Source organism: Acomys minous (genome assembly GCF_964271855.1).
Source record: "Acomys minous genome assembly, chromosome: 12".
Taxonomy (NCBI): Eukaryota; Metazoa; Chordata; class Mammalia; order Rodentia; family Muridae; genus Acomys; species Acomys minous.
In genome coordinates, this window is record NC_140493.1 from 69,924,797 (window position 1) to 69,941,285 (window position 16,489).

Here is a 16,489-nt window from a genome sequence, read left to right on the forward strand (position 1 = left end):
TGTAAGTTGTAGCTCTTCCATCTGTAAAACATCAAAAACCAAGTTCAAGTACAGCTTTTACCATCTGTGGGGTTTTTTTTTGTTTTTTTTTTTTTGTGCCAAATCTCACTTTCTGCTTCTGTGAAATGGGCCGTTGCTATTGCCTTGGGAAGGGTATGGCAAAGGCCGTGAGAGCATGTCCCAGTGGACGGGCCATCTCACCTCTAACGGCGGGGCCCTAGCTGAGATGAGGATGGGAGCCCTCGAGCTTTGCTAGGTGGTAGCTGATACACACCCCTGAGGCTAAGACTGTAGAAGGGCATTCTTTCACATGGAAAGATCTATATACTGAAATGATTAACTTAGGAAAACAGATCCTTCACCTCTGTGTCTGTGGTTTCCCCCATGGAAACCTTGAATCCAGACTGTTACCATGTTCACAATACCTAGGACTTCATTACCATATTCACAATGCCTAGGACCTCATTACCATGTTCACAATACCTAGGACTTCATTACCATATTCACAATGCCTAGGATCTCATTACCATGTTCACAATGCCTAGGACCTCATTACCATGTTCACAATACCTAGGACCTCATTACCATGTTCACAATACCTAGGACCTCATTACCATGTTCACAATACCTAGGACCACATTACCATATTCACAATGCCTAGGACCTCATTACCATATTCACAATACCTAGGACCTCATTACCATGTTCACAATGCCTAGGACCTCATTACCATGTTCACAATACCTAGGACCTCATTACCATGTTCACAATACCTAGGACCACATTACCATATTCACAATGCCTAGGACCTCATTACCATGTTCACAATACCTAGGACCTCATTACCATGTTCACAATACCTAGGACCACATTACCATATTCACAATGCCTAGGACCTCATTACCATGTTCACAATACCTAGGACCTCATTACCATGTTCACAATACCTAGGACCACATTACCATATTCACAATGCCTAGGACCTCATTACCATGTTCACAATACCTAGGACCTCATTATCATGTTCACAATGCCTAGGACCTCATTACCATATTCACAATACCTAGGACCTCATTACCATATTCACAATGCCTAGGACCTCATTACTATGTTCACAATACCTAGGACTTCATTACCATATTCACAATGCCTAGGACCTCATTACCATGTTCACAATGCCTAGGACCTCATTACCATGTTTACAATGCCTAGGACCTCATTACCATGTTCACAATACCTAGGACCTCATTACCATGTTCACAATACCTAGGACCACATTACCATATTCACAATGCCTAGGACCTCATTACCATGTTCACAATACCTAGGACCTCATTACCATGTTCACAATACCTAGGACCACATTACCATATTCACAATGCCTAGGACCTCATTACCATATTCACAATGCCTAGGACCTCATTACCATGTTCACAATGCCTAGGACCTCATTACCATGTTCACAATACCTAGGACCTCATTACCATGTTCACAATACCTAGGACCTCATTACCATGTTCACAATACCTAGGACCACATTACCATATTCACAATGCCTAGGACCTCATTACCATGTTCACAATACCTAGGACCTCATTACCATGTTCACAATACCTAGGACCACATTACCATATTCACAATGCCTAGGACCTCATTACCATGTTCACAGTACCTAGGACCTCATTACCATATTCACAATGCCTAGGACCTCATTACCATATTCACAATACCTAGGGCCTCATTACCATATTCACAATGCCTAGGACCTCATTACCATATTCACAACACCTAGGGCCTCATTACCATATTAACAATGCCTAGGACCTCATTACCATATTCACAGTACCTAGGACCTCATTACCATATTCACAGTACCTAGGACCTCGGTCTTCTTCATTTCCCCAGAGAATTCGCCCAGTATTTCATCAGAGGCATTTTGGATCATCTTCGTCATTTTCTGCAGATCTTTGTACTCTTGGTACAACAGCATCCTACTGCGGCCGATGTTAACATCCAGGACTCCAATAGCCTCTCTTGTTCTCTGACGAAGTGGAATTGCAATGTGGGTTTCACCATCAGCAGAAGCCAAAATAACTTCTGACGTGTCTGTGCATTTAAAGAGGAAGTCCCTGAAACCAGAGCAGACGAGCACAGGTGTCTTACACGCTGGCCTGCTCACAGCATTCCACCCGAACACATCACATAAACCACCCAGCTTGCCCCAGTGTGCCCACATTGTAGTGTTGCGACCATCAGTTTCACGGGATTCTGTCCTTTGGCTAAACTCAGTTGGATGCGACTCCGCTTGAACATGCCTTCAGCAGACAGCCTTCCCTGAAAAGCTCACGTAAGGGAGCAGCCCCTGGTTGTTCGGCGTCACGCCGCTCTCCCTCTGGGTCTAACACGGGGTAGTTACCCTTTGCTTAAAGTGTTGATGAATTCTGGAAGGGTCCCTAAGAGCAGAGCCGAATGCAAGGACACTTACGCAAGTCACTTATGAGCAAGTGCTCACTGCAGAAACCTGTGAGGAACGGAGGAAGCAGGATCAGGCAGACAGGGAGGAGCTAACAGATCCCAAGGTGATCTAGGATGAACCTTGTTTGCAGGCAAAGGAGCCGGGTTTGCATTCTAGCACTGGTTTATCTCAGGCTGTCAGCTGCTCTAGGTGTGTGTGTGGAGGGGCGGGGTGGGGTGGGGTGAGAGAGTTCATGGAAATCTGAGGAAACTGCTAAGGGGCTCTAATCACTTGAGGGCATTTCCTCAGAGAAACTTTCCCTGCAGGAAATATGGCCAGAGGTGGGCGGGGATCTGGGCAGGGTGGCTGCACACTTGCTCCAGTGAGAGATTAAAAAAAAAAAAAAAAGTGCCTCCTCTCCGGCTTGTGCTAGCAATGAGAAGAACACATGCATTCTGATGTTCATGGAACTGTGAATATTGCGTTCACAAGACTTATTTTTAGTCCTGTTTGGTAAGTTTAAAAATAATAAATGAGCCATTAGAACGAGTCAGGGTGTGCTGATCAAGGCATAAGCCGTGACTTCAGATCCGTCATCACCGCAGTCAGGTGACCCCAAGGTGTCCCCTACCTGAAGATGCAGGACTTCCTGGAGATGGCTGGGGTCCCTGTAAGGATTTCTGCTAGACCGAGAGAATCTGTAACCATTGTACGGCGTAAAACATAGTCTTCCTGAGGAAGAGGAAGAGATTGCATTAGAAAGCAGGAGGACGCCAGCCCTGCACATATTCTGGGCCATTAAAGGAGCAACATTCCAAAAGTGAAATGTTTATTTTAACACATGGATTAAAAACAAAAATATCTGATAGAGCTGTGTGTTTATGTAGCCCTGGCTGGTCTAGAACTCCCTATGTAAACCAGGTTGGCCTCCGACTCATAAAGATCTCCTGGCTCTGCCTTCAGTGTGCGCCACCACAGCTGTATAAGCTGTGTGTTTACAGTGATTCTCGCACTAAACTGTGCATTGTGGGCCTGATCTGGCGGTACATGCCTGTAATCCCAGCATGTGGGAGGTAGCGATGGGAGGATCATAAATTTAAGGTTAGTCTTGGCTACACAGTGAATTCTAAGTCACCCTAGGTAAGAATCCACCCCAATAAACAGTATATATTACATCCCGACCTCAGTTTCCTCCCTCCTTCCTCCTCTCTTCCCAGGCCCTCCTTCCCCTCCCCTCCCCCATTCCTCCTTCCCCTCCCCTCCCCCATTCCTCCTTCCCACCTCCCCTCCCCCATTCCTCCTTCCCACCTCCCCTCCCCCATTCCTCCTTCCCCTCCCCTCCCCCATTCCTCCTTCCCACCTCCCCTCCCCCATTCCTCCTTCCCCTCCCCTCCCCCATTCCTCCTTCCCACCTCCCCTCTCCCCCAGATCCACTTTTCTTTCTTTTTCTTTTTTTTTTTTTTTCTCTTCAAAAAAGGGCAGGCCTCTCAAGGATACCAAACAAACATGGCATTATCAAGTTGTAACAAGACTAGGTGCCTCCCCTCGTATTAAGGCTGGGAGAGGTAACCCAATGGGAGGGAAAGCAGGCAAAAAAGTCAGAGACAGCCCCTGCCCCCACTGTGAGGAGTCCCACAGGAAGGCCAGGCTACACAACCATAACACATATGCAGAACGCCTAGGTCAGACCCACGCAGGCTCCCTGGTTGCCACTTCAGTCCTTGTGAGCTGCCACGAGCCATGGTTGGTTGAGTCTGTGGGTTTTCTTGTGGTGTCCTTGACCCTCTGGCTCCCACAATCCTTTCTCCCCCTCTTCTGCAGACTTCCCAGAGTTCCGCCTAATGTTTGGCTGTGGGTCTCTGCATCTGCTCCCGTCAGGTGCTGGATGAAACCTCTCTGATAACAATCATGCTAGTCTCCAATTGACTTTTTTCTTTTCTTTTCTTTTTTATTTTTCTTTTTTCTTTTCTTTTTTTCTTTTTTCTTTTCTTTTTTTTGTCAGTCGTGTTTGGTTTTATCCTAGGTCTCTGGGCTATCCAGCCTCTGCTTCCTGGCCCTCCTGGGCTCCCTCTCATGGTGTGAGTCTTAAGCTGGAGCAGTCATTGGTTGGCCACACCCATAAATTCTGTACCACCTCAGCACATCTTCCAGGCAGAACATATTGTAAGTGGAAGGTTTTGCGCCTGGGTTGGTGTCCCAGTCCCTCCACTGGAAGTCTTGCCTGGTTACAGAAGATGGCCAGTTCAGACGCCGTATCCTCCATTACTAGGGGTCTTAGCTAGGCTCACCCCCGTAGATTCCTGGGAGTTTCCATTGCATTAGGTTTCTACCTTGTCCCCACCCCTGAGATGTCCCCTCCCCCCATTCCAGTCATCTCTCCCAATACCCTCTCCCTCCTTCTTTCCCCAAGCTGATTCTTCCTGTTCCTGTTCCCTCCCCCCCCATCCCCCCCCAACCCCCCCCCCCCCCCCCCCCCCCCCCCCCCGTCCACTTGAGCCCTCCTTGTTACTTAGTCTCTCTGGGTCTGTGGATTGTAGCATGATTATCCTTTACTTTAGAGGTAATATCCACTTATAAGTGGATACATACCATGTTTGTCTTTCTGGATCTGGGTTACCTTATTCAGGATGATTTTTTTTTTCTAGTCCGATCCATTTGCCTGCAAATTTCATGATTTTTTAAAAAACAGCTGAGTAATACTCCATTGTATATAAGCACTACATTTTCTTTGTCTACTCTTTGGTTGAGGGACATCTAGGTTGTTTCAAGTTCCTGGCTATTAGGAATAATAAGTGCTATGAACATAGTTGAGTAAGTGTTCTTGTGTTAGGCTAGAGTGTGTTGGCTATGTACCCAGGAGTGGTCTTGAGGTAGATTGATTCCCAATTTTCTTTGTTTTTCTTTTCTTTCTTTCTTTCTTTCTTTCTTGGTTTTCATTGTTGTTGCTTTGCTTTTTGAGACATGGTTTCTCTGTGTAGCCTTGGCTGTCTTAGACTCACTTTGTAGACCAAACTGGCCTTGAACTCACAGAGATCCATCTGCCTCTGCCTCCCAAGTGTTGGGATTAAAGATGTACACCACCACGCCCGGCGAGCACCATATTGATTTCCAAAGTGGCTGCACAAGTTTGCACTCACTAGCAATGGAGGAATGTTCCCCTTGCTCCACATCCTCATCAGCCACGAGCTGTCACTTGTGGTTTTGATCTTAGCCATTCTGACAGGTGTAAAATGGAATCTTAGTCATTTAGATTTGTATTTTCCCAATGGCTAAGGATGGTGAACATTTTTTGTTTGTTTGCTTTTTCAAGACAGGGTTTCTCTGTGTAGTCGCAGATGTTCTGGACTCGCTTTGTAGACCAGGCTGGCCTCGAACTCACAGTGATCTGCCTGCCTCTGCCTCCCAAGTGCTGGGCAAACACTGGAACTTTTAAACTGGATTCTTTGCCCCTAAGTATGTCACTTGCCTGATGGAGAAAACTTCGCTCCAGGAGGTCCCGGATCTGGTCATGCTGGAAGCCTGCTAGCTTCTCACTCACTTTCTTTCTCACCTACTTGTGCGTGTGCAAGCGTGTTTGCCACATGTGTGGAGGTCAAAAGACAAGCCTCAGTAGTTGATTCTCTCCTCCTGCCGTGTGGGACACGGGGATCAAACTCATGAGAGCCGCAGAAGAGTGCCTGTATTCACTGAGCCGTTTTCCCTAGCTGACTCTTACTTTTTTCTTTATTTTGTTCAAACAATGTTCCTTTGTCCCTAAGGCAATTTGTAATAGATACTTTTTTTGTGCAACAAAGAGTTTTGGGTTATTTACTCGTTTCTATTGGTGTGTGTGGTTCTGGGATCAAACCCAGAGCCTTGAGCACGCTAGCAAGTAATGTTAACACTGAGCCACATCCCTGATAATATGACCTTTGAGTATTAACAAGACAATATCTGATAATTATATAATATCAAAAAGGTGTAAACACGGCAGGGCCTTGCCCACCTGTTCTGAGCTAGGCTCGATAAAGCAGGTAGTGATGGAGGCAATGCCAGATGTGATGTTGAAGAGCCACCTGACACCGGTGATCACAGTGTGCAGGATGTGCTCCCTGCTGTGAACGTAGTGATAGGCCGTGCTGAAGGCGTTGGCAACACCCTGTGAAGACAGGCAAGTAGACACGCTTAAAAAAAATAAAAATTACATAGTGGTCAGTAATGGTCGTCCCCTAGGTTTATGAATAACAAATTAGTTAAAGTCAGCTCTCTAAGAGGAACTCTCTGAGATTCTGCTATGCAAAAAGGACCGAGGACAGCGAGTGTGTAAAGAGAAGCCTATATCATTTTTCATGCTTTGTGATAATGTGCAGTCGCAAGAAGATAAACTTAGAAATAGAAAGAAATAAACTCCAAAAGCCAAGATTCTGGTCCAGAGAGCTGCCCTGATTTGATACTGATACTACTACTACTACTATTATTATTACTTTTATTATTATTATTATTATTATTATTATTATTATTATTATTATTATTATTATCATCATTATTATCATTATCATTATTGAGACAGGTTCTCATTTCGGGCACTGCCTGCCCAGCCTGGAACTCGCTATGTAGACCAGACTGGCCTTGAATTCAGAGAGATCCACCTACCTCTGCTTCCTCAGTCGTGGGAATAAATCTGGCTCTCTGTGGTCTTTACTGTCAGGTCAACTGGAAAGTGTACGCTTGGTGTCAAGACCCACAAATGCTAGTCACACAGTCTTCCTATAAGCAGAGGACTGTTCCACAGAGAGAGGACCGATGGAATTTCCATAAACTCCAACTGTGGCCTTGTCAAAAAACTCTAGGAACCACAGATTCTTCAAAATCTCACACACACACACACACACACACACACACACACACACACACGAGAAAGAGCGATAGATAGACTGAAGTCCTCCAAGGGCAGCCCAGGGATTTCATTTCCAGGGCTAGAGACCTAATTTATCATCATTTGGACATGCTCACCAATAAGACTATAAAGCAGTTAATTTACTGACAACTCCATACTTTACCATTTGCTGCCTAATACTTTTGTCTCATATTAGACATGAGAATAAGTCTTATTAAAAAAGATGTTCAGAGAAAGCATCTACCGCTTTCCTCAGTTATCGAGCCACAAGGTAAAAGAGAAAATGCAGCATAATGGCAAAGGCACACAGAAACCGGGACTTAGAAGCTCCGGACTTGTTACAGGCCACAGGCCGGAGGCCACACCCCCCACAGGATTTAATGCTATCCTCATTGCAGTTTATATCCATAAAATTAACCAAAACGTTCTAGCTATTTCGAAGTCTGACACATGCTTGTCATTTTCACAATCTAATTTGAAAATATGAGTTCTCAAGAAATATTTGGGCTTCTTCCATTTTCCTCAACATTTATAACACTGAAATCAAGAGCTGTGACAATCCATATCATATTTAGTATTTCCTGTGGAAAGAACAAAGGAACTGATAGGGAGCATTGTAATAAAAAAAAAAGATATAATAGGCTGGAGAGATGGCTCAGTGGCCAAGAGCACTGACTGCTCTTCCAGAGGTCCTGAGTCCAATTCCCAGCAACCACATGGTGGCTCACAACCGTCTATAATGTGATCTGACACCCTCTTCTGGTGTATACTTGGAGGCAGAACATTGTATACATAATAAATGAATAAATCTTTAAAAAAAAAAAAGACATCATTTTTGTTGCTGTGAAAAAAATATCCTGACACAAAACAACTTAGGGAAGAAAGGGTTAACTCCAGGCCACAATACACAATTTCAGGGAAGTCAAGGCAGGAACTTAAAACGTCACATGCTGAATACACGTGTGGATCCTGGCTTGCTTGCTGTTATGCTCAGCTAGCTTCCTCCTCTCTTACACTGTTCAGCACCCCCTGCCTCTGGATGGTGCTGCCCACAGACCCTTCTTTGGAATGGTGATGCCTAACAGGCGTCCTACACCAATTCACAACCAAGATAACACGCCCTTCCCCCCACCCCCCAAATACCCACAGGCCAACCTGATCTACGCAATCCCTCACTAAAATTGTCTTCTCTGGGTATTCTAGGCTGTGACGAGTTAAGAGTTGACAGTTATCCAGCGCACCCTTCTCCACAGCCCCTCCCTATTGTGAGGGTCTCAGCGCCTAGGCCATTACTTCTGTTACAAAGAATCAGTTTCTATTCCTATACTTAGTGCCGAGACACATATGAGCAGTGTTCCAGGTGGGCTTGGGCATGGATATGTATCAGCGCCTCCACAGACGGTAAGGAACATGTCAGAAGTCTGATACATGCAGGAAACACAATAGCACGACACTGTCTACACGCAGTGCCTACCCTCCATCTCGGCTTCCAGGTTTGACTCTGAAGACAGACCGAGAAGCTGTCAGCCCCTGCTCTTGCAGACTTCTAGCTTACCTGATAGAATCTGATCTCATGAGGTAGGAAGATGTTTATTTCACGAGGATCTCGAAGAGTGTCAACTGCCAGGACCCCAAAGATCCTCATATGTGCATCCTGAAGAGGCAGAGCCAGGAATGACCCGTTGTGCTCACTCTTGCTTCGGGAGTGGTTCCAGAAGAAGATGTTGCCATGGTGTTTAACTTGGGGGACATGGATTGGCCTGCCCTCGTCCACGACAGTAAAGCTGTTGGAAAGGGTTACAAGGACAGTGGTGAGTCACAGGCCTTAGACTAAACCACAGAGAAAACAAAAGTCATAATCTCTTACAACTCTAAGCACTATATGTGTGAGACGTGGATCAGGTAATATTACCAATTTGGAAGTTCCAGCTTGGGAAGATCTTCAAAAATAATCTTAGGGCTAGAAGTGTAGTTTAAAGGTAGAGTGCTTATGTGGCATGTGTGGGGGAATCCAGTTCAATCTCCAGTGACACAATAGAGAAAAAGAAATAAGCAACCAACCTTAGATCTTAACAGGAAATCAACACACACACACACACACACACACGCCAGATGCCAGGGCTACATATTATGTAAAGCTGGGCCCCTAAATGGTGAATCATTTCCAGAGTGAATTCTAGAAGTGATCTCGTAAAACCATTTGATGTTATGGGGCTGGAGAGATGGCTCAGCAGTTAAGAGCACTGCTTCTCCTGCAGAGGAGATGGGTTCAATTCCCAGAACCCACATGGTTGCTCATAACTAGTTGACCATAACTCCTGCTCTAGGAGCTCTGAAACTCTCTCTGGCTTCTGCAAGCATCAGGCATGCAAGTGGCACGCAGATATACATGCCAGCAAAACACCCATATGCACAAAATAAATTAATTAACAAAAATACAGTAACACACTCTGCGAGGCAGAGGCAGGTGGATCCCTGTGAGTTCGAGGCCAGCCTGGTCTACAAAGTGAGTCCAGGACAGCCAGGGCTACACAGATAGACCCTGTCTTGGAACAACAACAACAACAACAACAACAACAACAACAACAACAACCGCTTAGGACTGGAAACCCATCAGGTCCCACTCTAGAAGCACTGGGGACTTAGAGACAGTTCTCTCTTGAGCAACTCACAAGGGTTCAAATGCCAGTTTACTTCAGAAGAGGAAATGCTGTTTTAGAAAGATACAACCAATCAGGCATGGTGGCACACACCTAGAAGCCAGCACTTGGAAGGTGAAGGCGGGAGGGTCAGGAGTTCAAGGCCAGCTAGAAACATATGAAATCCTGTCTTTAGAACATCAGAGAGGGGTTGGTGCACGCCTTTAATCCCAGCACTTGGGAGGCAGAGGCAGGCGGATTGCTATGAGTTCAAGGCCAGCCTGGTCTACAAAGCGAGTCCAGAACAGTCAAGGCTACACAGAAATACCCTGTCTTGAAAAACAAAACAAAACCAGAAAGAAAGAAGGCAGCTCTTCAGCAGGTTCCTACCTGATCCCCTTCATGTCCCTGTAGAGCACTCTGTTCAGTACAAATGGAGCATCGTCCAGGGTGCAGGCCACGTTCCTCAGGACAATGTCCCCTCTGCTAGGCAGGACCAGGTTTTCCTCTAAGAGGGAAATGTGAGCGCTGATCTTCTTGTTTCCATGAGCCTCAGCATCCTGCGGCAAAATATTTCTGGCCATGTATTTGCATCTGTCAAGCTGGGTGTGGCGGCGCACACCTGTAGTCTCAAGTACTTGGGGAGGCAGAGTCAGGCGAGTCTCTGTGAGTTCAAGACCAGCTGGGACCGCAAAGTATTTGTATTTGTCAACAGCTACAGAAATCTCCCAATCCCTTTGCTAACCTGTTTGGGAATCAGGTACCAATAGTACCTGAATAAATGATGCAGAGTTTAGCAGTCATGAGCAGTGGAGGAAAACCGGTTCCACACTGACCTTCAAACCTGAGTTTCACTTAGTCCGTGACCTGGATGTCTTTTTTAGATTTATTTATTTATTTTATGTATGTGAGTGCTCTATCTGCATGTATATCTGCAGGCCAGAAGAGGGCATCAGTTCACATTATAGATGGTTGTGAGCCACCATGTGGTTGCTGGGAATTGAACTCAGAACCTCTGGAAGAGCAGGCAGTGCTCTTAACCTCTGAGCCATCTCTCCAGCCCCATGATCTGAATGTCTTATATGTACTTAAATTGCTTTACCAAAAACAAGCACAACCCAAAACCAAACCAAAACCTCTTTTGTTGTTGTTGTTGTTGTTTTGTTTTGTTTTTCGAGTCAGGGTTTCTCTGTGTAGCCTTGACTGTCCTGGACTCACTTTGTAGACCAGGCTGGCCTCGAACTCACAGCAATCTGCCTGCTTCTGCCTCCCAAGTGCTGGGATCAAAGGCGTGCGCCACCACCGTCCAGCTCCAAACCAAAACCTCTTAACTCTAATCAAATTTAAAGGTACTTAGACCCTTTCGAACCACAGCCATAGTTCAGGGTGAGGGATTTCAGTAAAAGGCACTGATCTGAAGGGTTGCGGCAAGAAGATTCCTTCACTTTCCCTGTCTTTCCTCATCTAGACATGAATGTAAAAGCAAAGGATCTGTTTTAAGTTTTAAAAATATTTCTTTATTTTCATGTTAGGTGTATGGGTCCTCTGTCTACACGCATGTATGTGCTCCATGTACAGGCCTGGTGTACAGGTAATTGTGAGCCATCATGTGGGTCCTGGGAATGGAAGCTGGGTCCTCTGCAAGTACAACAAAAGTGCTTAACAGCTAAGACCTTTTTATAGCACCAAGGAGTTGTTTGTTTGTTTGTTTGTTTGTTTTTGAGACAGGGTTTCTCTGTGTAGCAGGGATTACAGAGATGCGCCACCATGCCTGGCCTCAAGGAATTCTTTTCTCTTCTTTCTTCCTTTCATTCTCTCCTTTTTCTTTCTTTCTTTCCTTTTCTTTTTTTTTCTTTTTTCTTTCTTTCTTTCTTTTTTTTTTTTTTTTTTTTTTTTGGTTGTTGTTGTTGTTTCTCTGTCCCTCAAAGAATTTTTAACAGTTTGGATTTGATCGGGGACATTTCAGGAAAGAGTTTCTTTGACACTAAGACTGTGGACTCTGTTTTAAAATTAGCGTAGAAAGATTAGATTTCACTGTGGTATTCATCAAACAAAATTTGCTTTTGTTGTGGTTTTTTTTTGTCCCCCACTTCTTACCCCATTCTTTTCTCTCCCTTGCTCCCCCAGTAGCCTCCCTTCTGTTTTCCTGTCCCATGTGACCCTTTGCACTCCCCTCCCCCCACACCTCCTGTTTCCTTCCTGTGGTCCCTTACCTAGTTTCATGCTCTCTGCTCACACTTATCCCCTGTGATGGCTGTCAGCCTGACTACATATGAGGTTAGTTAGAACAGACGCCCAGTACAGCTGTGAGAATTTTTCCTTGAATGAATTCTTTGAGGTGGAAAGACCCGTCCTATGTCTGCATCTTTTGAGGTGGGAAAATCTAGCCTAAGTCTGGACCACAGCTACCGGTGGCCTACGTAAGGGCCACGCAAGAACAAAGCCTTGCTCTCCGCCTGCTTGCCCTCGCTCTCACTGGCGAGTCCATTCCTTCATTGGTATTGGAGCCTACTTCTTCTGGGTTCTAGGATATACTGATGACCAGATTCTTGGACTGTCCATTGGAAGACAGCCATTGTTGGACTAGCTGGACCACAACCTGTTAAACAGTAAAATAATCCCCACCACCCCACCTCCTCTTTGAGACAGGTTCTTTCTAAGTACCAAAGTTCTGAATGTCTTGGAGCTCACTGTATAAAGCAAGAAGACCCCAAACTCACAGAAATCCTCCTGCTTCCGTCTCCTACATTTGGGGATTAAAGATGTGTGCTATCCTACTGAATCTATCTATCTATCTATCTATCTATCTATCTATTTATCTATCTATCTATAAAATTGATATATATGTATGTATAAAACTGATATATATAACTGATATATATATCCTACTGACTATATATACTTGTTTCCCTAGAAGACCCTGACTAATACATTACCCTTCTTTACATATACCCATATTAAAAGTTATGGTCTGCATGTGAGAGAGAACATGCAATTCTTGTCTTTCTGAGTCTGGGTCACCTCACTTACTATTTCTTGAGTGTCCTATTTTCCTGCAAACTTCATAATTTCACTCTTCTTTACAAAATCCCATTGCATATCTGTGCCGCGTTTTCACCCTCTACCGTCCACTGGTGGCGATCTAGGCTGCTTCTGTTTCTTTGCTATTGTGAAACTGTAGCCATGAGTGTGGACGGACAAGCCTCTCTGTGATAGCACACAGAGCCCTTTGGCTCTCTGATACAGTTGAGCCACGTGGCAGCTCTATTTTTAGCTTTTTGAAGAATATGCACTCTGAATTCTTTAGCGGCGGCACTAGTTTATATGCTCATCAGCACTACATGAGGCTTCCTCTTTCCCCACATCCTCATCAGGTTTTGTGGCCATTTGTTTCTTGATCATATACATTTTGACTAAGGTGAGGTGGAATCTTACATTGGTTTTAATTTGTGTTTCTCCAGTGGCTAAGAATGTTGAAACTTAAATATCATTGGCCATTTGTCTTTCTTTTTCATTTATCTATTTATTTATTTTTGAGACTACTCGCTATGTAGTCTTGGCTGGCCTGGAAGATTCGCTGAGCTAGTTTGAATCCACTTGCTGGAAGGAGAGAACTGCCCCTGCAAATTATTCTTTATGCATGTACTTTACACCTCTCTCTATAGACCCTGGCGTGTCCCTCAGTGATAAAAATGAGATTTAAACAATTAAAAATCCTTCTTTTGATGGGTAAATTGTCTCCCAAGCATCATGCAAAGTACACACAGCACGCGCCGTTGCACATCTCTTTACTGGCATTCTATTATCTAGTGTCCTAGTGTCTTAGACTCTTAGAACAAATAAAATCCTAGGACACCGTTTCCACATCTTTCTGTCTTGTTTCAACTATTCCAGCTTTATCTCACTCAGCTTGATATATATATATATATATATATATTTAGTTAAAGACAGAACTTTACGTAGCCCAGCCTGGCCTCAAATTTAGTATATAGTCAAGGGCGATTTTTATATTCTGATCTTCTCGGCTCTACCGTCTGAGAGCTGAGACTGCAGTGTGTGCCACCCGCACCTGACTAACGGAGAGCTGGGCCTGAACCAGGGCATCAGACATGCCAGGCTGAACGTCATCCCTAGCCCCTCACACAGGTTTCAGTCATTTATAATGTCTTATAATGAATACATCACTTGTAGCATCACTCAGTGATTTTTTTTCCCCTCAGCATCCTGTTATTTTTCAAGCAAAGTCTGCGTGTTCCTCCTGCGCAGCCACCGACTAGCACACACTGTGAGAAGACGTTTTCTCTCATTTTACTTTTGAGAGCATACCTGGGTGAGGGCCCTAAAGGTCTCGGAGTACACTGGCTCCAGGGACACCCCACTTGTCTCTGCAGCGTGCTGGATCTGATGTAGCCATTTTCGTCTCGCGCAGTTCCTTAGACCCTCCGTGTGGCTCCTCTCTAAGGAAGTCATCAGGAATTCCACAAGATTTTCCAGAACTTGGTCTTCATTGCCCCTGAGTTCAGACACAACCAATTCTATGTACCTCTGAAACTGCTTTGAGGACAGTTTTACTTCACGATCAGGATGTGGCTTTGGAAACTGGATGTGCAGCTTAGCTAAAAGACATAAGCAGGAAACAGAGAACAGACTAAAAGTTCATTAATCTATGGGGACTGTTTTCATTTTCCTCTTACAGCAAGCTAAAGCCCTTAACACATGTGTTCTCTGTGAAACTGAGTACGTCAAAGGTATTTCTGAGCACAGTGTCTGACACCCTGTACTAAATCCCGTGTGACTTCCATGTCGGCTGTGTTTTTGTTTGAGTTCTACCTCTCAGCCACGTGACTTCTCCCTGCCTGCCTGTCTTCCCCGTTGCTCTTTGGCACTGTCCCTTGTGGCCACTCGTTTCCAATCCTACTTTTATAACCCCAAACAGACCTTTATCGCTTTATTGTGGACTCACCAATAGTAAATGCTTCCTTCATACATAAAACTAAAGCGCAACTCTCTGGGCTGGGAATATGACTCAGTGGTAAGGCACGCACTTGGCATTCAGAGAGCCCTGGGGTCGGTCTCCAGGACTGAAACACAGGCGCACAGGCGCGCATGCGCTCACATGCACACACGCACGCACATGCACACACATGCACGCAAACAGAGCTTATGTCAGGCCTATCGTCCAAGACTAAGGCAGAATGACCATGAATTTTTGGAAGTAGCCTGGGCTACAGGGGGCAGTGTCATTTACTTCAAAAGGCCAAACCGAAGTAACCCGCACAGCTTGCATTACGCGGTTCCCTGGTTCAGGTCCTTTTCTGAATGGTGCCTGCCATGGGCCCCGTCAAAGAATGATTTGCTCTAGAATTTCCCTTCCCACTCCTGGTTCCCGAGCGGGGCTCGCACACACCTGCGGTCCTTCCTAACGCTGTTCTTACAGTATCCAGGGTTAAAACCAGAGTCGCGCACATGCCAGATAAGCACTCTGCCACCAAAGTATGCTCCAGATCATCTCCTTCGTTTTTCTTTTTAAAAATATAAATTAAAAAAAATATGATTTCGTGTGTCTGAGCATTTGCCTGCATGCACGTCTGTGTATCGTATGTGTGCCTGCCGCCTTGAGAGGCCCGAAGAGGGCGTCGGATCCCATAGAGCTGGAGTTCCAGTTGGATGTGAGCTCCCATCTGGGTGCTAGAAGTCTGACCTGAGTCCTCTGGAAGTTCACCTCTGAGCCATCTGACCAGGCCCTCTTTCATTTTTCTTTTGTACATGATGAATCTACTATCAAACTTGAACATGATTTGTCAATCACCTTTCTCATCCTCTTCTGCCCTGTGCTAGCTCCTCTCATCACATCTCTTAACTGAAATTTGGCTCCCTCCCCCCTCCACTGTCACAGTTATATAAAATGACTGCGTTGCATGTAAATATTTCTAAGCATTACATAGTTTTACCTGTTTGTAAATATTACACCAAGATTATCAAACCATATGTAATTTGCTTTTAAAATGTTTTTCTTTTGTTTTATCTTTCTCTTTTTTTGGGGGGGGTGGTTTCCAAGGCAGGGTTTCTCTGTGTAGCCTTGGCTGTTCTGGACTCATTTTGTAGACCAGGCTGGCCTCGAACTCACAGCATCCGCCTGCCTCTGCCTCCCAAGTGTTGGGATTACAGGTGTGTGCCACCACGTCTGGTCCTTCTTTTATTTTATCTTAAAATTTAATTAACTTTATTTATTTATTTACTTATTTAATTTATTTATTTTGATACAGGGTTTCTCTTTGTGGAGCCCTGGCTGTCCTGGAACTCATTTGTAGACCAGGCTGGTCTCCAACTCTCAGAGATCTGCCTTCCTCTGCTTCCTGAGTGCCACCACCCCTGCCTAATCCACTTAATTTCTACTCTTTACGTCTATGGGTGTTTTGCCTGCCTGCATGTCTGTGGATCATGTGTGTGTGTGTGGTGCCCTTGGAGTCCTGAAGAGGGCATCAGACCCCACAGAACGGGAGTTACAGATGGTTGTGA

General features: G+C 45.0%; 1 protein-coding gene across 2 annotated transcripts in view; it reads right to left on the bottom strand.

Moving 5' to 3' along the window:
* EFCAB5 (EF-hand calcium binding domain 5) overlaps positions 1 to 16,489 on the bottom strand; it is a 111,159-nt gene that overhangs the window by 12,323 nt on the left and 82,347 nt on the right. For both annotated transcript variants that reach the window (XM_084802740.1, XM_084802739.1), the window contains 6 exons: positions 14,297 to 14,586; positions 10,361 to 10,530; positions 8,887 to 9,115; positions 6,441 to 6,593; positions 3,087 to 3,187; positions 1,876 to 2,129 (listed from right to left, as the gene is read on the bottom strand). In XM_084802740.1, the coding sequence (XP_084658866.1) occupies positions 1,876 to 2,129; positions 3,087 to 3,187; positions 6,441 to 6,593; positions 8,887 to 9,115; positions 10,361 to 10,530; positions 14,297 to 14,586 (1,197 nt within the window). The remainder of the gene's footprint in view (positions 1 to 1,875; positions 2,130 to 3,086; positions 3,188 to 6,440; positions 6,594 to 8,886; positions 9,116 to 10,360; positions 10,531 to 14,296; positions 14,587 to 16,489) is intronic.